Below are 26030 nucleotides of genomic sequence, written 5' to 3' on the forward strand. Positions count from 1 at the left end.
CATTCCATTCCATTCGATTCGATTCTATTCGATTGAATTGGATTCGACTCTATTCGATTCGATTCGATCCGATTCGAAGTCATCCTCGTTCATCGAATTTTACCCGGAGAAATTATTTCGCGGAAGTAATTCAAACTTCAATATTTCAACATTAGAATTCGATTGCGATTACGGAAGCCACGCGTTCGAAAGCCTAGCAAAATCGAAGTAATTTAACTCGTTAGCCGCCACGCCAGTCATGCGTCAGTGACACATCTTCGATCAGGATTGAAGACTTTGTGTCGTGAAATATTCGAGCACGCTAAACTTTATTCAAACGTGGAGCGAGCGGGAGGATCAAAACAATTTCAGTTTTCCCGACCCGTAGCACTTCGATGCTGAAGCGTAACTTTTCAGGATTCCGATTTAACAGCGAACGTGTGACCGAAATCGAAACTGCAGAGTTCATTCTTCACTTCTATTTGGCTCTCTTCTCGTTACTAATTTCGACTCAGCTACAGATCCACCGATCTGCAGCAGGTTTACACAAAGAGATGTCACAAAAATGTACTTTCAATCCTTTGCACTCGAATGCACGCGACTCTGCGACACCAATCAAATTACACCATTCCGTAGTTCCAAACAATTTTTATAGTATCAAATTTGTTTCTGTTTAATGAACTGCTAAAAATTGGAACATGCCACGAACAGACTGCGGATATTACGCATTGACGAAAAACGCGCGCAGCTGTCTAATCGTCTAATCGTGGAGTAAGCGCACAATTCTGTGTGCGAAGAGAGAATAAAGATCGGGAAAGAATAGAAATCTTCAAGATTCTTCGAGTGCGGGGGAGTTTAAAGCTGGGCGCAAAATGTAACGAGACACGTAAAATCCGCAGAGAAATGCACACGATTTCTCCCGGTTAGCGTCGACCGATCGAACGCGACGCAATGTTGCAGCGTTCGCTGTTTCCGATTAGCCGACGATTCGGTGCGAACGTCGAACGATCGCGAATGCAATTTGGTGCTCGGTGGGGGTAAGTGGGGGAACGGAGACGCTAACAAGGACGAGACTATAATTTCTCCAGAGGAACGTCGGAAGTTGGACGGTCTCGCGTCGATTCCTCGACATCCTTTCAATTTTCTCCCGACCCGGTTGTTGCAGATGGGAGTTCGAGTTGAAGACGGCCGCGGAGACCGGCCTGCTGCTCTACAACACCGGGCAATCATCGTACGCCGATTACCTCGGGATCGAGTTGTTCGAGGGTAAAATACGTCTGCTGATGAACAAAGGGAACGGGCCGACCGAGTTGATACACGGCGCGCCGGTAAACGACGGTAAATGGCATCGAGTGGTCGTCGATTTCAACCCGAGCGGAATCGGGATCACGGTGGACCGGCAGGAAAGAACGATCGGTCTGCCGAGCGGCGGGAACCGGTACCTGGATCTAGCGGACACCCTCTACATAGGCGGTACAGAGCTGAACAAGCGAGCCAGAGCCCTCGGCAAGGGTCTCAAGTCCGGCGACCTGAGCTACAAGGGCTGCCTGCGAAGTATGCAGCTGGACAACAAGGAGCTCGGCCTGCCGGACGTCAAGATCAGCCAGGGGATCGTGGTCGGCTGTGTTTGGGGATTCCCGTGCATCGAGGCGGAGCCCTGCGTGCCGGACGCCGTTTGCTCCCAGCTGGGTGTCACCTCGTTTAAGTGCGACTGCGATCAACCGTTGTGCATCAAGCCGAGCTACGCCGAGGATTACAAGGCAAATATTGAACGATCCCCGGGTCCCGAGCACACCCCGCTGCCGTCGAACCGCTCCACCGATCGACGTGTACCCGCCCCTTTATCGCGAAAATATTGTTACTGTTGCCGCCTCTTTCTTGGCCAATTATTCGACGTAAACACCGTAGCCGCGTGTGGTTTATGCGGCCCGAGCTGCCTTCCGTGTTTAAACGGTGTGGACGGAGTTCGATTTGAATCAAATTTGCGACGGGTACATAGTCTGCGAACTCTGTTGCTTCTCGACGACGTAAGAAAGTTCTGTTGCTTTTAAGATCGCTAGGACAAATATTATCCCTGGGCATTTTCTCGCGAGGCTGGAAAGCAATGCAGATCCTCGGGGTATACAGTCTTAATAATCATTTTTCAGCTAGATGTTAACTTGCGCGACCCTTCGCTCCCGTCGTCTGCGAACTTTTGTCGTCGGCAACCTTAAGAACGTCATCGAAATAAGGTATTTCATTCGATTGAGTCAAAATTGAAGAAGCTGTCTTGCTGATAAAAAGGATCTAAAATGGAGTTGGAATCAGCCGACTCGACGTTAACAAGCGAAGGGTTGAGAAGTTGAGGGCTCGAGCGGGTATACAGAGTAGCGAATCACTGGCTCGACATAGAGGGGAGATTTTTCGAGTAAAATTTGTCGCGGAGTTTATCAAGCTGGCAAAGCGACAGGGGATTTTGAAAAGCGCAGGATGATACGCGAAAAAGGATGATCTAGACGCGCGGGTGTGATTGCGCGGGGTGATTGAGATGGCGCGGGGTGAACGCCAGAGGGGCGAAGAGAAATATTTGCATGAGGCGGATTACAGTGACGCCGGAGGGGAGAGGGTGGACAAAATTTTGTAAGCAAGACGACGGGGCTGAAGGATCTGCTCCATATTTAGCCAGCTAAATTTAAGTCGGTGGAGGGACGTGCGATCAGATTGTCTTACACAAAGGGGGTATCGAAAAGCGGGTTCGTCCCTACGAGAAATTTTTCGAGATATAACGAGAATATGGGATCCGTCTCCGCCGTGCATATCGATTTCGCGGAAAGTTCAGAGTATCGAATTTTAGAAAATTGCAACTGGCTCGAACAGTGAACGCTCGGACGAAAAGGAACGCTCTTGAATTTATTAATAATTATTTATCGATGATATTTATTAATAACATTGTATTAATTATTATTAGAACTGTTATCGCGACTTCCGGTTTAAACGAATCAAAGAAGAACCTAACTTCCAGCTTCAACCCCTTCATTTTCTTCGCAATTGCAATGATCAAAAATTTGTCGAGTGTAATCATTTCTTAGAAGACTAAGAAAATATATATAGCCAATATAGAAACCACTATAGAAAAGCTATATAGCCACTATAGAAAATATATAGAAAATATATATATAGCCAACATTTACTCGAGTGCTTAAATATTGACAACAAGGAAACAGAATTTTATTCCTGTTAATTATGGATGCAATTTCTTTTAATTCGAAATAAGATCCTGTTTCGTACCATCGATATTTAAGTGTTTTAATCAATCCTGGCACACAATGTGCACATAATTTTTCTTTCTCTTTTAAGAGATTATTACAATCGAGAAAGTACTAGTTATCATAATTGTGAAAGAAACGGTACGACGCTCCGTAGACGAGTCAGACTCAGAACACGGTGCATTCGATTTTTCGAAATTCAATTCCGAAACTCGCCGTACCCAGGTTATATTATTTGAGGCCGGATTCGTATTATCGGCGGATCGCTTTAATATTGACAATGTCCGAGCCAGTTCCACTGGCAGTATTCGCACTGCACCATAACGATTATACTGCCATCCCCCGCGGACCGTATCTATACGTCACCGTCCCGTTTTTGCGGAAACGGCCTCGCCGTTGCTCGATCGCGCGCACACATATATACACACAGAAACACACATGTTCGGTTCTCGAATTTCGCAGGTGTACTCGAAGGGAAATTTACCCGTGAACCTGGAGATCCTCTCGCTGAGCCCGCTGCTCGTATCCGAGGGTGAACACGTGCCAGTGACGAGTGATAACATTGCCATGGTGTTAGACATCGCTAAATATGGGGTCGAAGAGGACGGCGTTATCTTCACCCTGGTTACGCCGCCCACCTATGGAAACCTGGCCCTGGACCTCCTAACGACCAGAACAGAGCACTCCTTCACTCTCCAAGACATTAATCGAGATAAGGTAATGCCCGACCGCCGAAACACATGCCCGCTGTCGAATTCGCTGGAGGGGGCCACGTGACCGGAATAAAATTGACAACGCCACGGGGATGATCGATAACGCCTGTGCACACGGCGCGCGACTAATTATTAGCGTAATTGATGCGTTGCAAACAAATCCACCGAATATTCTTCGTCTCGTTGAGAAGAACGACGTCGAATCGCAACAATGATACTTTTATAATCTTATTCTTGCTGTTTCATTAAAGCAGACTGCAGACTTTTATGTAAAATAAAAATCGTCTGCATTAATTGCAAGATAAAGACGCTACAAACTATTTACTTTTTCTAATAATTTTATCGAGTTGAGCATAATACGATCGCATTCTTAAATTTTTTAAACTCGTTTTACATTCTATCTACGTGTTTTTGCTACGAACGCATAAAATTCACGGTCTATTTATAACCCTCTACGAACGAATCAATGCACGCGACATAATTATACGTCGTATCGCTGCGGATCTTTGTGCGGAATATGATTAGCAATGATTAACCCCTTCACTGAATTATTCGAAATTATACCGAAATTCTGTACAATCGGATGCTGCTTTTGAAATGTTGGACAAACATGGCGCGGGTTTCGCCGACAGCATCACTTTATGATAATTTTTGGTCGTTCTGCTTTCCGTTATTAAAAGCGCGAAGTTTTTCTGCCGAGAAGAATTTTTGGTATCGCATCGTAGCATCGGTAGGTTCCGGTTACGTTCAGAACATTCTGTTATACGAACAAGTTTTCAGACTTTCATGGTTACACGGGATACAATTAACACACTTTGTCTTTGCCTTTTATAAAGATTACCCGCACATTTCATTAACATTGTTAACAGCATAGCTGAACTTGTTAGAAAGTTTATGCAATTTAACGGCAAAGAAGTTTCCGCCGTGTTCTCTTTATTAATAAGGATAATTGAGGTTTCCTTGTACAGCGAGCATATACGCGCGTTTCCAAAGTTAGCATCGATCAATGTGGTTGTCGATTAGCACCGCTGTCGGTGGAACACGACTTCAAAGAATTCCTGCCGCTTTCGCAAACCTGAACCAACGTTTCTTGGATTTCTTAACTTAGAACCCGCGTAGAACTACGACGAACTGAATACAGTAAATTCTCCCTAATTGACCCTCGCTTGTACACAAAAATGGACAGTTTGAGAAGAGAAGATACGATTTATTCGAACCTCTGCGGCTCATTTTTATAATTACCGATTGTCAACAACTGTAAAAATAATCGTGTCTCCTCTTCCCAAATTGTCCATTTTTGTTCCCAAGCTGAGAGTCAATTAGGGGAAACTTACTGTATTTCTTTCTAGAGCAGAACAATCTCATTAATCGTCCTAAAAATAGTCAACCTTGATAACTCGCTAGGGAACCCTTAAAAAATTCCACCTATCCTTGCGCATAATTAATTTCTTTCGTAACTCGCCCCTTTCTTCTACCAACCGAGCGAAAAATTTACTTCTCGGTATTTTCTCGTTATTAAAAAATTTTTCAGCTTCTCTTGTCTTTCTTTTCTCTATCGCTTCTAAATGCATTAACTTTGAAAATAGTGGTACAGAATAATAGATAAAACGATACCACGTTGCTGAGTGCAAGAGAAGAGGAACATCCAAAGCCCGTAGTTACGCATCTTAACACTGTTCATCCTATTGCATTCAAGTATTTCTCAAACATTCTAAACCAAGGCATAATTCATTTCCCCAACACAGAACTGATCGCAACGATGCTTTTGTCATCTTAATGGCACGCGTGTTCGTGCAGGACAAAGGGCATAATAAGCGATTTAACGACAAATATAACAAGTGATTCATATACAATTGCTGTTGATTTTATCTATAAATAACATTCGTGTGACCTGATATCATCTAGAAGTTCGCGGACAACACAACGGAAACAAGTACACCATGGTTCCCAGTTATTTTATTTGTTACTTCAACTTCTCGGGACTGAAAAAATTACGCTGCAAACTACGCTTCAAAATATTGGTAATAAAACTGGCTTGCCCAAAGAATGGGGGAGACGCGGGGGGGATGGTACACTGAATAAAAAGAGCTCCGCGAGCAAGGGCTCCGCGCCAGAAAAGCTTGAGGAACTATGGCGTGTTCGATGATAATTATTCGAGGAAAAAGGAGGAAGACGATGAAAAACCGCGGTCCGCTCTTCCAGTTCGTCATAGGACTCGCATGCTATAGATAGTTGCCGGTGGAAGAACTAACTTTAGAACCGTGGGGGGGGCCGCTCCTCGTGTCGTCGGACCTCTCGGTTGTCTGTTTCTCTTCTACTTGCACTCAATTTATCCAACGACGGTGCTCTATTTATAAACACCACCACCGCTCATTAATGGTTTTTCGTGGGCTCGCGCTCGGTCCGGAACCGCGTATCCATTAAACGCCGGGGCCCCGCGTTTTACCACCGGGTTATTTCTTTCCCGATACCCCTGCTTCTCCTTTTATTCACCCCGGGAAACCTTCTCCCTTCGGTTTTCCCGTACGAAAATCCCGGCGAAGGAACGCGCGCCCGGAACCCCCGTCGATTCGCTATGCTAATCGCCGATTTATAAGCTTACCGGGGCCGCTGCAATTAATTTTAATTACGACAGACCAGGTGACCGGTGAATTTAACGCCGGTGACGCGCGGTGCAGGGTCCGGCGGCGAATATTTAAACGTTCGCCTTGAAAACGCCGGAGACGTAAACAGAATTTATTGGTTCGTTAAACCTAAACTGGGTGTCCTGGTTTTCGAAGAAACAACTGGTACGCTGGACACGTGATAGATCCTAAACGAACGGTGCAGAAAAATACGGTAATTTGTTTCTAGGTACGCGCTCCATTGAAAATACTCGTACACTTCAATTAACACTGGGTTTACGGAACCGTCAATATGATGGATCGTTAAATGTTCTAATTTACGATCATCCGGATTGCGAAGATACATTTATGGGTTATTTATTCAATATACGTGTGATTGGCGACGAATATTACGATAACACTCGAGAGCTAAAAATCAGAATAAATGCTTCTCGTTACTTTTATAAACGTATAGAAAACAGCTGCTTTTAGCGCTCCGTAAACCTAGTTCCACGGGCGAAGAGACCCGGGGTGGAGTTATACGTTTCTCATGTTAGAAATTAGCGCATAGATAGAGTCGATTTGGTATGCTGCTATTAAATCGCCGGCGAATTTAACGCCGGTGATTCACCGTGTGCCGGGGGTGGGAACTTTTAAAGCCCGTTTTAAAAACACGAGAGATACGAGTCTCGGCGTGTCAAAGAATTTATTGGTTCGTTAAGAAAGTCGAGAGGAAAAAGACCGAACCGGGGAGAAGGAAAAATTTCGATCCCGTGCTGGAACTCGTAAATAAAGTGTAACACGGGAAGGAGTAAATCTTCGTGTAACTTCGAGAGCACCGTGGGCGCTTGCGTGCACATACACCCGGCATTTTTCATCCGGATGTTGTCGCGGTTTCATAAAGTCGCCGTCGCGGTCGTCGCGAGACAAATAATCGCGACGAGCGCGAGACGTCGTTGTCGTTGCCGTTGTCGTTGTTTCATCGTCGTCGACGTCGTTCGAGGGACTCTCGCTCCGCGGCGCACGGCTTCGGGCCTAGATACATCCATATTCATACGTCTCCGCGGAAACATTGTTTACCGGAGTCGCGCATTGTCTCATTATCACGATGAAATCCGCGACAGATACAGTACATGCACGACGGCAGCGAGACCACGGAGGACAGCATGATCCTGGAGGTGACGCTGGTGGCGGGCGCCGGTTACACGTTACCTGGCTATCTCCAAGGACGACTGAGGTTCCCGCTACACGTCAACGTTACGCCCGTTAATGACCCGCCGTTGCTCGAGATATCGACCGCGAAAGTGCTGCGTCTCGCTCAGGTAAGACACACCATGCATAGAACAGCTGGGCGAGACTGACGTTGTACTATCGCGTCGGGGCTCGCTCGGTCTCCTCGCACGAGCAGAAATTTTACGGCAGGAGAACCGACCCGAAGGCCGCCGGCGTTAACGTAATTGCCGCGGATTCGGCCGACACGCTCGCCGACTCGCCACAGTAAATCAATTAATCGAGATTCGACGAGATCGTGGCCGTTCGTTCACGGTCCTCGGCGGAACGGACGGCCGCCGCGTCGCGCCGGCCTCGGAGCGAAATCGATTTAAGTCGCTGCTTCAAACGCTGCCCTTAATTAACCACTTAAGCCAGCAATCTTCTTAAACGAAATAATTCTTGCGCCGTTCAAATTAAGCTTTAACCCCTTCGGGGTTCAAGATACCGACGGAGATCGAGGGCGCTCCGGCCGGTGAGTCGTTGTAATTGAAATGCCCGAGTTCTTTCCGAACCTGGAACAATCGGCCGGCGTAATTAGTCGAGCTGCTAGACCCGGTATGGCCAACAAATTTGCCCCGGGAACAGACAGCCTTGCTCTCCGCGGCAACAGGGAAGGAAGCTCTCGATTTAGCAAGTATCGCAGCGTCGATGATGAAAGCGTCGGGAGTCTTTGTTGGCCCGAGTGGGCGTGGTTACGATGCTCCCGATTTTGACAGGGCTGTAGCAGCGCTCTTCCAGTCTCTAAAAATCCAGCTCCGGAGGCTGCAGCGGTCCCCTAATTTTCCTCTCGCCAATGGAGTAGTGGATTTTAGTTCCTAATGCCGATATCCTGCCTTTGATCTAATACCGCCCTGAGCTGCTCCCGAGGCCGGTATAGTTTACCGTTTCAACAATTGACGATGCATGGCCGTACATAGTTCTGAGTAAATTTTGATGAAGCTAGGTCAGTCGGCCCTGGTCTAAAGGCCTCATGCACGATCGTAGGTCGGGTGTGTTCGCAGAAGGCATAAACTGTGATGTACGATCGTTCTCAGGGGACAAGGAAGATTCTGACGAAAGAACTAGTTTGGGCGATCGACGCCGACACGCCGTCGGATATGCTGGTCTACACCGTTCTGCGTACCGATGCCGACGCTGGCTACGTAGAGAGGGTTACTTATCCCTCGCGACCCATCGACACGTTCACTCAAGCCGAATTGATGCAAGGATTAATTGCATACGTACACCGGGGAAATGGTAACGTAATCATCTTATTCTGGGTTATTTTGCACGGCAGCTTTTCATGCTAGATACGAACTCGTCTTAAGGACCTGAAAAAACGCAAAGATCTTATTCTATATCTCCGTACTTATCTAGCAGCTAAGAATACTTTTTCGCGTACTAGCTGCTTTGAAACGCTTCATCCGTGAATTAATCCTAGATGTTTCTAGTTCTTGGAACTTCTCGAACTCGGACTCGTTCATATTTAAAGCATTCGCGACAGATATGGCCCTTTGATCGGATCTGAAAATGAATTCTTAATCGACAAACCGAATAAGCCAAAACACAACTTGATGAACACAAGGAGATCGATCCTTGTATTTTATCGTAAATGTATCATCTACGCTTATATCGCTTTTTATGTACCCAAAGGGAGCATTTCCAATTCACCGTGACTCCTGGGCTCGAGGGAATCCTCGTCCCTGTAGAATCCGCTGGTTTAATCAAATCTTCGACGATTGTGTTCCCGCAGCGAAACCGAACGCAAAGTTAGACCTCCAGGTGAGTGACGGGATCGAGAGCAGCAAGCCGGCGAGCCTGAGGGTGGCTGCTCATTCTTTGGACATCAAGCTGATGCACAACACGGGGCTGGTGGTGGTGCATCGATCTTTCTCGTACCTGACCCCGGCGAACCTTTCTTTCACCACGAACTCGGACGACAACACTATAGACATCCGCTACGACATTGTCTCGCCGCCCCAATTCGGCACGATTCAGAAGCTGAAGGACGTCTCGGGCAGCTGGACGAACGTCAACTACTTCACCAGCAGGGACGTCGAGCTGCATACGGTCAGGTATCTTCACAACGAGGGCAGCCCGAACCAGGACGAGCTGAAGTTCCAAGCGAGCGTGCGAGAGGTCAGGGCGCATCACACCTACGACTTCAAAATTATGTTCATCGATTTAGAATTGAAAGAAATGAAAAGGGTGTCCATAAACTTCACGAACGTCGCCGATGTCGTCGTCACCGGGCAGAACCTCAGGTACCAGACGAACCCTTTGCTGACCTCGTCCAGCAAGATCGCGTTCACCGTGACGACGGGGCCGAGATACGGTAACCTGTTACTTTCGAACGAAAAGCTAGGAGTCGGGGACGCCTTCACTCAGGAGGACATCGACTCCGCTCGACTCGTCTATCGGCTTTTCAAGCGAGCACACTCGACGATCCTCGACGAGATCGGGTTCAAGGTCAGCGCGCCGCAGTGCATCGACCTGCACGGCAGCCTAAAGCTCAGGCATTACCTCAGCAAGAGCATGAAGCCGTTGGACAGCGTGGAGACGTTGCGCGTGGACGAAGGGTCGCGCGTCAACGTCAGGATCCACAGGATCAACGCTAAGGACTACGGGGTGACGTCGTTGACATACAACATGACCATGCCGCCTCGTCACGGCTGGCTCACCGTCGTCAACAACTCCAGGTCCCATTCACGAAACAACACGTTCTACTTCACGTCCGAGGAACTCGCCTCGCAGAGGGTCTACTACGTTCACGACGACTCCGAAACCCGCGAGGATTCCTTCCAGTACGTGGCGATCGCCGCGGACCCCGTGGACTTCATGTACGTCGGTTCTTTCCGCGTCGAAATTACCATGAAGAACGACAACGTACCGGAGCGATCGGTGAACAAAGTGTTCCAGGTAGTATCGAAAGGGGAGAGGCTGATCACCAGCAAGGACCTGGCTTACGTGGACAAGGACGTGGACACGAAGCCTAGCGAGCTGATCTACACTAGAAGAGACACGCAGAGGAACGGGATTGTCAGAGTATCGAACCCTACCGTGCAGGTGTACGAGTTCAGCCAGCTAGACATCAACAACGGACAGATCCTGTTCAGGCACCAGGGCGACGACCATGGGAGATTCGAGTTCAGCGTCACCGACGGACACTTCTACACGGCCGGTGTCCTCGAGATTCAAGCTAGTCCGCCGTACATCAGGTTGAGAGTGAACAACGGGTCCGTGGTGCAGTTCAACCGATCGGTGGCCTTGAGGCCGAACGAATTCGACATCGAGACGAACGTGTACACGTCCGAGAAGGAGATCAAGTACACCGTGCTGGAGAAACCGAAACACGGGATACTGTTGAAGCCCGGCAAAGAAGCGAACTCGTTCACCGAGGAGGATCTACGGTACGGCACAGTGACGTACAAGCACTTAGGTGGCTCGCTGGCCTGGGACGACTTCAAGTTCAAGGTGTCGGCGAAAGGAGCGGAGGCCGAGGGCGTGTTCCCGGTGAAGATCTACCCGGAGAGCTACTGGCAGCCGCTGATCGTGCAGAGCAATAAAACGGTGTTCGTGGAGGAAGCAACCAGTGTGCTATTGAATCAGAAGAGCCTCGAGGTGATGCACCCGAAGATACCGGCCTCCGAGATCGTCTACTTCCTGAAGGAATGGCCGCAGAACGGATACCTCGAGCTGCAGATTCACGACGAGCACACCGAAGAGGCTCGAGAGGATTACATCGGTAACGCGGTGAAGAGCTTCGATCAGAAGCTCGTGAACGAGGGCAGGGTGTTTTACGTACAGTCTGTGATCAATCAAACGAACGACAAGTTCGTCGTCGACGCGACCAACGGAATCACCTGGTTACACGATCTCAACGTGAACTTCGTGATCGTCCCGGAGAAGCTCTACGTCGAGGCGAAGAGTCTCGTTGTGATCGAAGGGAAGAGCACGGTCCTCGACGAAAAGAGTTTCGTGATCCTAACGCCTTACTACTCCGGCAAGGTGACCGACTATCGGGTCACCGAGAAACCGAAACACGGAACCGTGCTAGACGCGACGAAGAACACCCAGGTGAAGAAGTTCTCTCAGAAACACCTGGCCGCTGGAACGATCCTCTACAAGCACAACGGCGACGAGTCCTCCAAGGACTCGTTCAAGATGGTCCTCGTTGCAGGGGACAAGACCAGCGAACCGTTCGACGTCTGGGTCAACGTGCAACCCGTTAACGACGAACTACCAGTACTAATTAACAGGACTAAGTTGTACGTCTGGCAAGGTGGCTCGATCCCTGTGACGTCGACCAACCTGGCAGCGGTCGATAACGACACCACGGCTCCAGATTTGATCTTCAACATCACCGGCGTTAGAAACGGGTTCATATCTTTGAAGTCGAAGCCGATAGTGGATGTCTATAGCTTTACGCAGGAACAGGTTGATCAGGCGATGATCCTCTTCACCCATACAAGTGAGCAATAAGGATTTGTTCCTAAAATAGTTCTCCGACGTTTTAGAGTTCTTTAACCTTTTAGGTACGGCTGAATTCTGCGCGAGGCTATTTCTCTGGACGGCAGAGTCTGATACTGTATGTACAGGGTGTCCCAAAAATGTCTCGCAATCCGAAAGTGACGGGTTCCTCGGACCATTTGAAGCAACTTTTTCCTTTACAAAAATTTTCTTCGAGGCACCGTTAACGAGTTATTGACGAAAAACAGTGACCAATGAGAGGCGAACTCGGGTGGCGCGAGGCGATCGTGCCAATGAGCGGAACTGGGCTTCGCGCACTGGTTGGCTGGGCCGCCTCGCGTCAGCCGTACTCGATTCTTATTGGTCACTGTTTTTCGTTAATAACTCGTTAACGGTGCCTCGGAGAACATTTTTGTAAAAGAAGAAGTTGCTTCAAATGATCCGAGGAACCTGCCATTTCCGGATTGCGAGACATTTTTGGGATACCCTGTAGACTGTTGTAAATCGATGCGAAGACAAAAGAAGTGTGAAACAATGCATACGAAGACGATTATTTGGTTCAAACGATGAGCGAGTGAGCTACTAGAGCAAGCCACTATAGTGGCGCGTCGTCCAGAGAGATGACATCCGCGAAAGCCACTATAGTGGCGTGTCGTTCTGAAAGATAATATCCGCAGAAGCCACTATAGTGGCGCGTCGTGCCTAAAAGGTTAATTAATCGCACTATGACAAGAGTTAATCGATGCCTTTGTGTAAACCCTTTCCAGATGGATCCGACGCTGAGTTCAACTTCGTCCTGTCGGACGGCGTACACACATCCGAGTCCTACAATCTGATGGTCAGCACGAAGCCGGTTCGGTTGTCTGTCGAAAGAAATACTGCTTTGAACGTGTTCCCCCTGACCAGGAAATTGATTTCGGAGAAGTTGTTGCTAACGAGGTGCTCCGATGAAACTCGGGAAATTAAGTACACGGTGCGGAACGGGCCGCGTCTGGGCAAAATCATCATGGAGACGAACGAGGGCGCATGGTTGAACGTTGATCGGTTTACGCAAATAGATGTCAATAACAGTAAAGTGTTCTACGAGCATACCAAACAATTCATGGACCTAACCGCCAACGATTCGTTCGTATTCGACACGGAGGCGCACTTCGCGGAATCCTTAACCAATCAGGCGAGTATGCCCGTCGTAGATCGGATCTCTGATCATGCGGAACAATGTCCGTTAACTGTTACGTTCCACATTGCAGGTGTTTCAAATAGACATCTCCGTGTCCAGCGGCGGATTGGACAGATACATCACGGCGAAGAACGTGTGGGTGGAGGAGGGAAGTTCCGCTCAGGTGATAATGAACATCTCCGGGATCGTGTCGTTCCTTCAGACCCACGCGGGCATCTCGAACCCAGTGGTGCTCTCGAGGCTGGTTGGTCAACCGAGTCATGGTCACGTGATGATCATGCCGGACTTGAATGTGACCACTTTTTCCCAGCCGCAGATCGAGAGTGGAAAGATCGCCTACTATCACGATCACTCGGACACGTTGGAGGACCGCATCAATTTCTCGTTGTACTTGACGCCCGGCCACATCCTCCTTTGTAACACCAGCATTCCGGTGAACATCGGGCCGGTGAACGACGAGCCGTTCAGACTGGTCACGAACGCGCCGTCCATCAAAGTGGTCCAGAACCAGAACCAGACCATAACCAGAAAGAGTCTGCTGACGATCGACCCGGACACACCTCCCGAAGAAATCGTATACGACGTGATCAATGCGCCTACTTATGGTCGTTTGTTGCTGCTACCGTTCAACGAGAACGTGTCGGAGGTGAGAGAGGTGGACAAATTCACGCAGCACGACGTGGATTCCAGTCGACTGGTGTACGAGCACAACGGGCCCCTTCAGGCGACCTCGTTCTACTTCCGAGTGTGGGACGGCCGTTTCAATCACAAGTACGACGTCTTCAACGTCTACGTTCAACCCATCAAACTGAACGTCACGGTCTCCGGTCCGGTGAGCCTTCAGCAGGGCTCGAACGTCGCGCTCATTTCCGAGAGTAACGTGAAGCTCGACACGAACGCGAGGCAGGAACTGGTTGTCTACGAGGTCACCAGCAATCCTAAGTACGGTGTGCTCTACGTCAGGGACGGCGCCGCGGCCAGTTTCAAGCAGACGGACTTGCTCTCGAAGAGCGTAATGTTCATGCAGACGGACATGACGGTGTCCAACGACAGTCTGGAATTGCGAGCGAGATTGAGCGGGTTCGAGCAGAAGCAGATCAAAGTCGAGATCAAAGTGGCGCCCTTGATGATCATGAAGCCTATGGTGGCGTTAGCCGGAGAAAAGACTCGGATCACTCTGCAGCACATGGACGCCACTCCCCTGGCCAAGCTGACGAACAGCAATCCCGTCTACACCGTGTTGAAGAAGCCGAAATTTGGCAGGATAAAGAGGATCATCCGAAGTTCCTCGTCTTCTGGTGAAAAGCGAGGGTTCCGGGAGAAAGAGGTCGCTAAGTTCTCCCACCAGGAGGTGGTGTCCGGTGTGATGTACTTGGTGTGCAGGAAAATCCCCACCATGGAGTACGACGGGGTGCTAGACAGCTTCACGTTCGTTCTGGCAGCCTCGATCTTCCAACCCGCGGTCGGGGAGTTCGAGTTCCGTGTGAAGCTCGACTTGGACGAGTTCAACATCACTTTGGGAGGACCTATGGATCCGGTGGGCCACGAGGGTGAAATGGCAATTGCGCCGAACATGAGCAACGACTACTTGCTCATCCTGGGGATGCTTTTGGGTGTGTTCCTGCTGGGCGTGGTCGTGATCGTCACGATCAGGTGCAGGCACAACAGATACAAACACGCTGAAGAAGAGAAGCCGGAAACGACGCCGGCGGTGGGCGTGATGCCGCTTCCAAGACCCCCGGACCATTTGATGCCCACCACGCCCCATTTAAAGCGCTTCACGAACGACCATAACAGCGTTGCCGCCAGCACACCGCTGCCGGTATTGCCTACCATGACGTCCACGCTACCTCCGTGCAAGGTAATACCTCTGGGTCCGCTTGAGAGTATCACGGGCTCCGAGGTGGACGTCTCGGCCAGGTATCCCTACGGCGTCGCGGATGGCGACGAATGGAGCAGCTTCGACACGTCGGACCTGCCCTGTCCATCGGCCACCACTCAGAGGACCAACAACCCCTTGTTAAGAAGAAACCAGTACTGGGTCTAGCAAAAGGAGGGCTGTTCGCGGACCCTGCGAACAAAGCCGTAACACTTCCTCCACTCTACGAAAGACTATGTTTTTCTTACGAACTGCGCGAGAACTAGTCGTCGATTATCATGGTCTTAATGTGCCTAAAGAGATGTGACTCTGCGGATACGGGGATATGTGTACCGGAAGCCTCGATTTTATAGCGAAACCGTGGCGGAAGCTCTTGTTTACGGAGCAAGAACACTCGCGAATCTGGGATCAGAGTTTCCGCCAACATTTTTCGTTCTTCCTTTCGTTTTTGTACAAAAGAACAATCTGTTGGGAACGATGACTATACGTGTCCCAAATAGCAGTGTATCTCGTGTAGTACTGTAGCTTATCCGCGACGCGGAGGAGATTGTAATCGGGGCAAAACGATTCGTCGGTCGATCGTCGTTGATCTCCTCGGTATTCGTGGGCAGATGGAATTGTTTTGGTCCGACTATAAAGCAAGTATACAGAACTACTAAGTCAGTCGCTATTATGGATCGAATGTGCCTAAGAGATTACCAAGTCTTGTAAGAATACCTTTTCGTCAGAACGAGAAGACAGGTTCGCTGCTGTCTTTCCTCTTGGTTCGGTGTCGTATCGGAAGCATCCTCTGTCCGGACGCGTTCGTTTCCGGTGCTCGTTTCGACCGAAACTACGTCAATCAGAATATTTCTACTCCTTCGGTGTTCCACGGTATATGGTACTTCGCTTCTCTCGATAGGGAATCACTGCGGTCGAATCGCTGAAAACGGGAACCAACGTTTACAGGTGCGCCGAGTAACGAAAATATTCGGACACAACGATTCTGTTTTAAATTATCACGATTTATAGTCGTTGCTTCACAAATGATTGTTAATCCTTTTATTTATTGAAAATATCGATTGATCATCTGGCGGGAGAGAGAGAGAGAGAGAGAGAGAGAGAGAGAGAGAGAGCAAAACGAGTCTTTATACGCTCCGAGATTTGAATTTCGCACCCTGCAAAGGCGGGAAGAGATTTGAATACTTCCGTTACTCGGTTTAGCTCGATGGTCGGGAACGTTTGTACAGAGTATCAGGCGCAGAAACATTATACATAATTACCTAACGTTTATAAACGAGAAAAAGGGAAATGACTGCAAGGTGGAGTGCGTGTTTGAGATTTATATACACACCCCCGGGAGAAATGTATAGAAATTATAAAGCGACTTTTGTAATGGCGTAAATGCGCGCGTTAGACGCGCCCCGTACAATAGGAACACTACGAGTTTTGCACATATCTTTTTACACGTTTCCCACGTATTTCTACTGACCCGCGACGTACTCTCATCCCTCGATAATTCCCGTTTGCGTTTCGACGAGCCTTTTTCCTTCACGTAATTCTTAACCCGTCGAACAGAACAAAAACAATTATCCACGCTAGAAATATTCGTTCGCGAAATCCGATGACGAGTGCAAACGTTTGAATATTTAACAATTTTACCGGTTCAGATGCTCTATTCAAAATCATATGTACTATATTATGGCGAACCGTGCACCTGTTAGGAGCAAGTGCGAATTCTTGCTTTTTCCCGCGTCCATGTTTTTTCGGAGCGATTCTTCTCATCGTGATCAGATCGTGGGCCAATTTTTCAAGATCTTGAAACCATTCACCGCTAATTAGTCTACTTTCGATTGTGGAACTTCTTTTCTTCGCCGCATTCATCATCTGTCGAACGGGCAATGATTTTCACGGTTTTTCTATCCAGTATTAACATTTAACTTGCCGTACACTCGAACGATCGATAGTATTGTCTCGATACCGAGAACGGATCGATTCTTCTTGCGCTCGTCGATCTTTCGGCGGATATTAACGTCTTCTGGGCCTGCGCAAACTCACAGTGACCTTAATTAACGACGACTTCTTAACACCCTAGGGAACTGTAATTAAGGAAACGCTCTAACGTCGATGTTAATATAGTGATAATAATAATAGCGAAGATTATTATAATATATATAAATATTATATATATATATATAGATATTATATATGTATATATATATATGTATAAATATTATATATATATAAATATTATAAATATATATAAATATACGAAATATGTACACTCCTACATAGAAGACACTGTTTCATGAATTCATAGCATATGCATTAATGTAATAGTTCCGATCGTACGAAAATCGAAGAGAGGCAAATTTTTATCAGAAGATCCATTGTTGATTAATGAATATGCTAGAAACCGAACAGTTAGGCTTTTTTACCATCCCCAAAAAGTGAACCGATCCGAGTGCCAAACTTCTATATTGTGTAATATATAGTTATACATACATAGGACTGTATTTTCCCTGCCGACTGAACGCATTACTCTTGTAATTCAAATAAACTGAATGTGCGATGTTATTTAAAGAAGGTATGTATCATTTGCAACCATTCCTTTTAAATTTTTCCATTCGATCAGTTTTGCTTACCGATAATCGCTCGATCGAGGTTCGGACTATATCGCATTTCAAAAATATTTTCTAATTCGTAGATCGAATTTACATGTCGATATCGTATATAAAAACAAAAGACGGCATTGCGAAACGTAATTAATTGCTCTCTCATGTTTGATTAACCATTATGTCAACTAATTATATTTTGCATTGTTGTCGTTTGGTTTTGTTACACGATATCGATGCAGCAAATTCCCCTGAACAATTCTCTGTGCTCTTGGTTTACTTTTTGCTGCTTAATTTTGCCATAATTAACGTTTTCAAGCGCTCCTACATTGCAGCGATTGTAATGCCTCTTGTGAAGAGAAAGTAAAGCTTAGATCAGAGTCCGTACAGCGCCAATTAAGCTAGTGGCGAAACGTTGAAACTGTTAGCCAAATTATCGACAGTCGACTTTGGCCAACACTTTAAGCGTTTTGCCACTGCACCAAAAAGCTTAGATCGGAGTCCGTACAGCGCCAATTGGGCTAGTGGCGAAACGTTGAAACTGTTAGCCAAATTATCGACAGTCGACTTTGGCCAACACTTTAAGCGTTTTGCCACTGCACCAATTGGCGCTCTACGAGCACCGAATTAAGCTTTATTTTTTTCTCCATAAAAGGCACCACAATCGCCACAATGAGAGGCCGCTTAAAAAACTAATTATGGCAAAATTAGAGTATACAAATCTAAACCGAGGGCACAGAACTGTTCACGAGAATCTATTGCGTCGATATCGTATATACAAACAAATGGGTATTTATGAACTAAGACTCTGCCCTTCAGGTCCATGGGTCAGCCTGTTCAAATTCCAGCCCGCTAAAATTTGAAAATTCCTTCTGTATCTCTGCTCAAGAACGTCATATTTTCGAGAAAATAAAGAACAACCAGATATTTCGGCAAACAAAAGTGTTTAAAAGGTAAATCAATAAACATTCTCTGTAACAATTTCAGTTGTATGTGTTTTATAACGTTCAAAAGCGATAATTTGCTGAAAACAAATCGAACGAGTGAAGCTCCATCTGTAAAATTCGATTATATTTCGTTCGAATTAGCAAGAATGTGGTATGCAGCGAAAGTTGTTACTTCTCAACATGGCTTCGTATGTGCGGTAAGTTAATTATTTTCGGCCTTTTAACCTTCAAAATAACAAAATTGATATTTTCCGGCTGGAAATACTAATTTCGCTGAACGTTCTATTATGAAAAGTTACCAGTAATGTTTACTCTTTTAATGTTTATTTTCGTACCCGAATAACGATCACGCTGACGTGTCCATGATAACATCGTTTTTGATATAAGCAATTTTTTTCGAACAGTACGACACGCGGTGCTACTTTACTTTCGATGATTTCTTTGTAGCATCGATATTGTCCGTCTAAACTCGTTTAACAATGAATTTTGTAATTTAGAAACGTTACAAAGTACGTTCTACTAGGTTGACATAATACCAGTATTTTTTCATACCTCCTTGCTTTTATCTGATATAAAACACTGTAGATGTTCTTAAAACTGATACTTTCGACTACCACCACTGTCGTACAAAAATGTCTCACATATTTAGAAACGTATATTACAGGTTGGGATTACTGTTCTTATTAGTCTGTTCTCCACTCTTTGTGAATGCAGTAAATAGAGACACGTTCAAAACATGTGATCAAAGCAGCTTCTGCAGGTAATATATTTATCCTATATAGCTACATGCTTCTTTATGTAAAGTACGATTAAATATATTTTTACATTGTATCAATAGACGCTGCAGAAAAGTTGAACCTGGAAAATCACCGTATCAACTATTAATAGATACAGTTACATCTAATGAATATAGTGTAACTGCAGACTTGTTTAACAAGGATACAGGTGTTCTTTATGTACTGCAGCTAACTGCATTAAAGGACAATACATTTAGGCTCCACATCAATGAAAAGAATCTGTTACACCCAAGATACCAGCCTGAAAATGCACTTCAGGATCAGCCTCAAACAGCCGAACTAACTTTGGTTGAGAAAACTGTGGATCACGTGACCGTAAAGAGTGGAGCAAATAAAGTTATATTATATGCTTCGCCGTTTAGGGTAGACTTGTATTCTCAAGATGTGCTAGTTGTATCTGCAAATGCTAGGGGTCTCATGAGATTCGAGCATCATCGTGCAAAGCCTAAGTATGTTGTACAAGAATTGTTCGATACGTTGAAACCTATTTAACTAACAATCTTATTTTTACTCTTCAACAGTAAACCGGAACAAGAGGAAAATGCAGAAAATGTTGAAAATACAAACACCAGTCAATTCCCGGGCGACGGAGCAGAAGATGATCCTGGTGCATGGGAGGAGAACTTCAAGACCCATCACGACTCGAAACCTTTTGGCCCGGAAGCGATAGCATTGGATTTCAGCTTCCCTGGAGCGGAACATGCATATGGTATACCGGAGCATGCTGATTCTTTCGCATTAAAATCAACAAAACAAGCTCATCCGTACAGATTGTACAACTTGGATGTGTTCGAATATGAAGTCAATGAAAGAATGGCAATTTATGGAGCAATACCTGTTCTCTATGCTCATGGCAAAGAAAGGACAACCGGCGTGTTTTGGCACAACGCTGCGGAAACGTGGGTCGACATTTTGTCAAGCGCTGATAATAATGTCGTAGAAAGCATTGTAAATTATGTATCCGGCTCTGTCAAACAGTCTCAAGTTGATGCTCACTTCATGTCTGAGAATGGTGTTCTGGATGCATTCTTCTTGTTGGGCCCTCGACCTTTGGATGTCTTCAGGCAATACACCACTCTCACGGGCACTGCACCTTTGCCGCAAATGTTCACGTTGGGCTATCATCAGAGTCGTTGGAATTACAATGATCAAGACGATGTCATGCAAATAGCAGACAATTTTGATACCCACGATTTACCATTGGATTCTATGTGGCTGGATATCGAATACACCGACAGCAAGAGGTACTTCACTTGGGACGCGCGCAAATTTCCTAATCCTATTGAAATGATTCACAATTTGACTGCAAAGGGTAGAAAACTGATAGTCATCATTGATCCGCATATCAAACGCGATTCAAACTATTTCATTCACAATGACGCTACCAAAATGGGATATTATGTGAAGACAAAAGATGGAAAGGATTACGAAGGTTGGTGCTGGCCAGGATCGTCTTCGTACTTGGATTTCTTCGACCCAAAAGTGCAGGAATACTGCATAAGTCAGTACAGCTTAGATAAATTCCATGGAACTACCAACGACGTGTACATTTGGAACGACATGAACGAGCCAAGCGTATTCAATGGTCCCGAAATTACTATGCCCAAAGACCTTGTGCATTATGGTGGCTGGGAGCATAGAAGTCTCCACAACATCAATGGACTTCGCATACACATGACTACATACGATGCTTTGTTCAAAAGATCTGGGGGCACCCTGCGACCATTTATATTAACAAGATCATTTTTCGCTGGGTCACAACGTTACGCGGCCATGTGGACTGGTGACAACACGGGCGATTGGGACCATTATCGTATAACCTACCCAATGTGTCTCAGTATGGCCGTCGCTGGGATGTCGTTCTGTGGAGCAGATGTTGCAGGTTTCTTCAAGAACCCAGATTCAGAATTGTTCATCAGGTGGAATCAGGCTGGAGCTTGGCTTCCCTTCTTCCGTCAACATTCTCACATTGAGACCAAGCGTCGTGAGCCATGGACATTCAACCAGGAAACTCTCCAAATTGTCAGAGAGGCATTCAGAATGAGGTACTCGTACTTACCGTTATGGTACACGCTCTTCCGAGAACACGAAATAAACGGCACTCCAGTTATACGACCCTTATGGGCACACTATCCCACTGAAATAGATACGTACACTATCGATGATGAAGTACTCGTTGGAGACTCTATTCTCGTACATCCAGTCTTTCAACCATCCGTTACCGATGTTAACGTATATTTCCCTGGCGAGGGAAGAATTACTTGGTACGACGTTGACACCATGCAGCCCTATCGCCAGGCAGGATCCGTTACCATCCCTGTGACCCTTCATAAGATTCCGGTATTCCAACGAGGCGGGTCTATAGTTCCACGCAAAATGAGAATACGTCGCAGCACGGTCCCGATGAAGAACGATCCATACACTTTGATAGTCATCGCCGATTCTGATGGCAAAGCTAACGGGACGCTGTACATTGATGACGAGTCTAGCTTTGAATATCGCCATGGAAAATATCTATATTTGAAACTCAGTTTAGACGGAAATAAATTAACGTCGACATTTATAGATAAATTAGCTTCGTATGTAACGGGAAGCTGGTTGGAAAGGGTGGACATTGCGAATCCACCTCGCGGAGTCACTTCGGCTGTGTTAACATCACGCTGTAAGTAATTATATGTCATATATATATGAACTGACGAATTTCATAAATTAAATGCGAACCGTTTCTTTTTTTCTTTTAGCTCTAAAAAAAGTTACTTTGGAAGCCAAATACAATCCAAATAATAACGTATTAACCGTACGTAAGCCAGGTGTAAATATGGGAGAAGAATGGACAATCGAATTAATTTCCTAAAGTCACAGATTTATTCATCGTAATCTTAGTTATTATACAATAATGCCAGTTTTCTTTTTATCCGCGCATTTTTTTCAGCTGTCTGTGATCAAGGGGACATTGTATACTATAATGGAGCAAATACAACTTAGAGATATTATGTAAACAGCATACTTATATTACTTTAGCGAATTAAAAAGATCTTTTCTGTTTAATCGAGTGGTTGGCATGAACAAAAATCATTATACAACCGCTAAAGCTTATAATCATAAACGTCATCTTTGATAAAATAACTAAATGTATTAGAAATAGAAGCGTCATAAACATGTTTCTAAAAAAATATTTAAATTCTTTCTTAACATATCGAATCCTCTATTGCCTATATATTTCGCAATTTTTTCCGTCTTTGTCTATAAATGCATTCCCGAACCAAAAATTGATTTAGTCGTAGAATATTCTTGCACCCAAAGAAACGGTGAACACGAAATACATAGACATGCCTGTGTTTTATTAAAAAAACGTTTTATTATGTTAAACACGTTCTGCCGGTGCTTGCTTATGTGCTAAATACAAAAACACTATTGAAGATAATGCGGATACCAAGAAGATCACGTCGAACCATCTATGATAAAAATTAAATTGTAATTCTCCTAAAACTTGGGTGATTATTATACGATATTCCGCTGGCATATTCATCCGCATTAAAAGTACAGAAGATACAAAATACATACCCTAGAAAGAAACAGAACATAATATTCGTTATCAAGCATTTCTACAATTTATTAGCAGTAGAGAAGATAGTAGTTCTTACCATTATCTGAGCAAGTATAAGTACAATAATATTCGATGATTTACTACTCGATATAGCATAAAAAAACTGAAATAGAAAGAAATAAGATCAGCCGCCTAATAAGAATTTCTAAGACTGATAATCCAACGACGTATCGATACAATGTTAATGTAACATGTACATAACACGTTATACTTAATAAATATCAAAGACCACTCTATCAGAATAAACAGATCTTTCTTGAGCATACCTTCGTAAGAGTTAATAATAATCCGCGGATTGACGTTAATACAATACAGCCAACGAGATAAAATGAAATATGTTGTGACCAAAATGTAACGTCGATATTAAATCCCATCCAGTGAACGGCAATTTCAATTCCTCTGGTCACAGGATCCTTTTTGCCAACACGATCAAAAACGATATTGATCGTTGACTGGAAAATGAAAATTTTCACATGAACAAACTACATACATATTGAAGCATCCCATATAGCCCTTCGATTGATCAATCTTAACACTTACAATAAATATCTTCCAAGTACAATAACCAGAGAAGAAATATCCCAAAACATTGAAATATTTTCCTTGCCAAGTAGCCGCCCATTCCAAACGCTCCCTCGCATTCTGAATATCATGTGCTTCTAGAAACAATTGCCGAGACAATTCTTCTAAAGCAGTCACTTCCGTTTGCAACTGTTTAATACCTAAATGTTCATTCTATTATGTAACAAATTACTCGATTCTTCAAGAATATTAAACCATTAAAAACGTACTTTCTTGATTGCTTTTAGCGCCACTTAAGGGGCCCAACATGCCCCAAAGTCTAGACCGTGCCTCAGTATGCCCTACAACTTCTCCCTTTTTTGCTAGTGCTATCCTTTTTTTCTTGGCAACAATCATATCCATTGTTTGCAGCAATCTTTTCTCTATGGCCTGTACATCGGTATATGTTACAGGTCTCATAAAGTAAGCCATAGAGGTATACGGATAGTTTACAGCACCAAATCCTGATAACAGTGCCATTACAGTAACTCCAATTACTCCGATTCGGCTAACACCCTGTTCGATAGACAGTAGGCCCTTTTTTGGACTAAGAATTGGAAATGGGTCTCCCACTTTCCAGAATAGATACAGATAAAAGAGATACACAACGACTGTTAATGGCCTTATTAATTTCAGTCTTACTGCAGGAAAAACATAGAATCAGTAATAATATCGGTTATCGATACAGATCTCCAAGCTGTTGTGCAGAAACATTCGTAATCTAATGATCGTTCGTAATTAATACATACCAAATCTTATATTACTGATAATAAAGTATGCTATGTAAAATGGAATCAACACGATTACCATAAATAGGAGCATATAGAGACCAGCATTCCAATGAAAATATCTAGAACTAAATGAAATTTGGTATAAAAGATATGATTCTACAGACAAGATAACACTTGCTTACCTAGAATCAAGGACTCCTATTATTTCAAAAATAATTAGCTCAAACATAGTACAGGACAATGAAAATGTCGTGGAAAAAATTAACTGTACTAATCTGTGATGGACTTCGTAATCTCGAAATAATTTCTTTACAAAAAATACCCATCCTCCAAAGAAGAAGATGATCTGGAATGCGTAACATCAATGAATACGGAAAGATCCGCAGACATAAAATTGTTAAACTTGACAATACACAATCTAGTTACACAAGATTAACTGAAAATGTATAGCAGTTTGTAAAATAAACCACACAATTTGAAACCACCAATTTATTGCGGCAGTATTAATACAATCAGCGTAAATTACATGTAAATAGTACAATTTGCAATCTTATTTAATACATTAACGTCGAATTTATCGTAATGCTAAATTCAGTTTGCAGTAAATCTTAAGACCAGTATTAAATATGATTGAACTTTTTAATTAAAATATCGCAGATATTAGACATTTTATTTATAGTCAAAACAATGCATCGTCAAGTGTGACAACGGTTACAATTGTTGTTCCCTCTTAATGCAGAAAATTAATCGTTCATAACCTAATTGTGTAACGTCTATGAGTACCGGCATAAATATAAATACTAGAGGAAATGAATTTACACCTGTGTAACAAGAATCACGAACGTATCCTCCAACAAACCCATGTTTTAACCACGTGGCATACACTTCGCATCGCGAAGCGTCGAATTGCTATCTTACTATTTGACAGAACACAATAATAAAAACAATCCACAGGGCAATGTAATGGGTGTCACGAAAAGTGCCACATGCGACGCACACCCATTTTTCGTTTTTCTAATGTTTCATTCACTGAAAATCAGACTTAAGTTATGCTTAATCAATTAATCGAAATAAAAAGTTTTAAAGCCTAAAAATAAGTAATACATTTTTGCATTTTGTTTTTAATACTTGTATTTGCAAGAAACTTATAAATTATAATAAATATGCTAAATAAGTCTAAAGATTTTGTTTCAATTTCTCTTGTTTTTTTACATATTTTTTCTTTTATAGATGTAATTAATTAATTCTTTGTTTAGAATCCAAACAGCGCCAATTAGCATAGCGGTAAAACACTAAAACTAGTAAACAAAATTACCGACAGTCAATTTTAGTTAACGGTTTGAGCGTTTTGCCACTGGACTAATTGGCGTTGTACAGGAGCTGAGAAAAGTTTCTTGATTTCATCCCAAGAGGCGCCACAATCGCCAGCGTATGCGCAAAACTGGGCCGTTTCAAAAAATCAACCGCGACCAA

The 26030-nt window shown here is 44.7% G+C and overlaps 3 protein-coding genes across 3 annotated transcripts in view; 2 read left to right on the plus strand and 1 right to left on the minus strand.

Moving 5' to 3' along the window:
- kon (chondroitin sulfate proteoglycan 4-like protein) overlaps nt 1-17885 on the plus strand; it is a 94684-nt gene extending 76799 nt beyond the window's left edge. Inside the window, exons 6-12 of the mRNA XM_033472714.2 lie at nt 1145-1739; nt 3687-3941; nt 7665-7862; nt 8847-9048; nt 9545-12262; nt 13029-13435; nt 13512-17885. Of these exons, the coding sequence (XP_033328605.2) occupies nt 1145-1739; nt 3687-3941; nt 7665-7862; nt 8847-9048; nt 9545-12262; nt 13029-13435; nt 13512-15488 (6352 nt within the window). The 3' untranslated portion in view covers nt 15489-17885. The remainder of the gene's footprint in view (nt 1-1144; nt 1740-3686; nt 3942-7664; nt 7863-8846; nt 9049-9544; nt 12263-13028; nt 13436-13511) is intronic.
- Nucleotides 17886-18971: 1086 nt separating this feature from the next.
- Nucleotides 18972-22706, plus strand: GCS2alpha (glucosidase 2 subunit alpha). The gene is made up of 5 exons (XM_033473079.2): nt 18972-19058; nt 19526-19621; nt 19700-20107; nt 20180-22320; nt 22400-22706. Exons 1-5 carry the CDS (start codon nt 19015-19017, stop codon nt 22510-22512), a joined length of 2802 nt encoding a protein of 933 aa, XP_033328970.1. The 5' UTR covers nt 18972-19014; the 3' UTR covers nt 22513-22706.
- GPHR (golgi pH regulator) lies at nt 22501-25897 on the minus strand. Its single transcript, XM_033473081.2, has 8 exons — nt 25379-25897; nt 24740-24903; nt 24576-24682; nt 24057-24467; nt 23806-23987; nt 23532-23717; nt 23303-23368; nt 22501-23223 (listed from the first exon to the last, which is right to left on the minus strand). The coding sequence occupies exons 1-8, from the start codon at nt 25418-25420 to the stop codon at nt 23023-23025; spliced, it is 1359 nt and encodes a 452-aa protein (XP_033328972.1). The 5' UTR covers nt 25421-25897; the 3' UTR covers nt 22501-23022.
- Between the last annotated feature and the right edge of the window lie 133 nt (nt 25898-26030).

The sequence above is a fragment of the Megalopta genalis genome, chromosome 7 (genome assembly GCF_051020955.1).
Source record: "Megalopta genalis isolate 19385.01 chromosome 7, iyMegGena1_principal, whole genome shotgun sequence".
Taxonomy (NCBI): domain Eukaryota; kingdom Metazoa; phylum Arthropoda; class Insecta; order Hymenoptera; family Halictidae; genus Megalopta; species Megalopta genalis.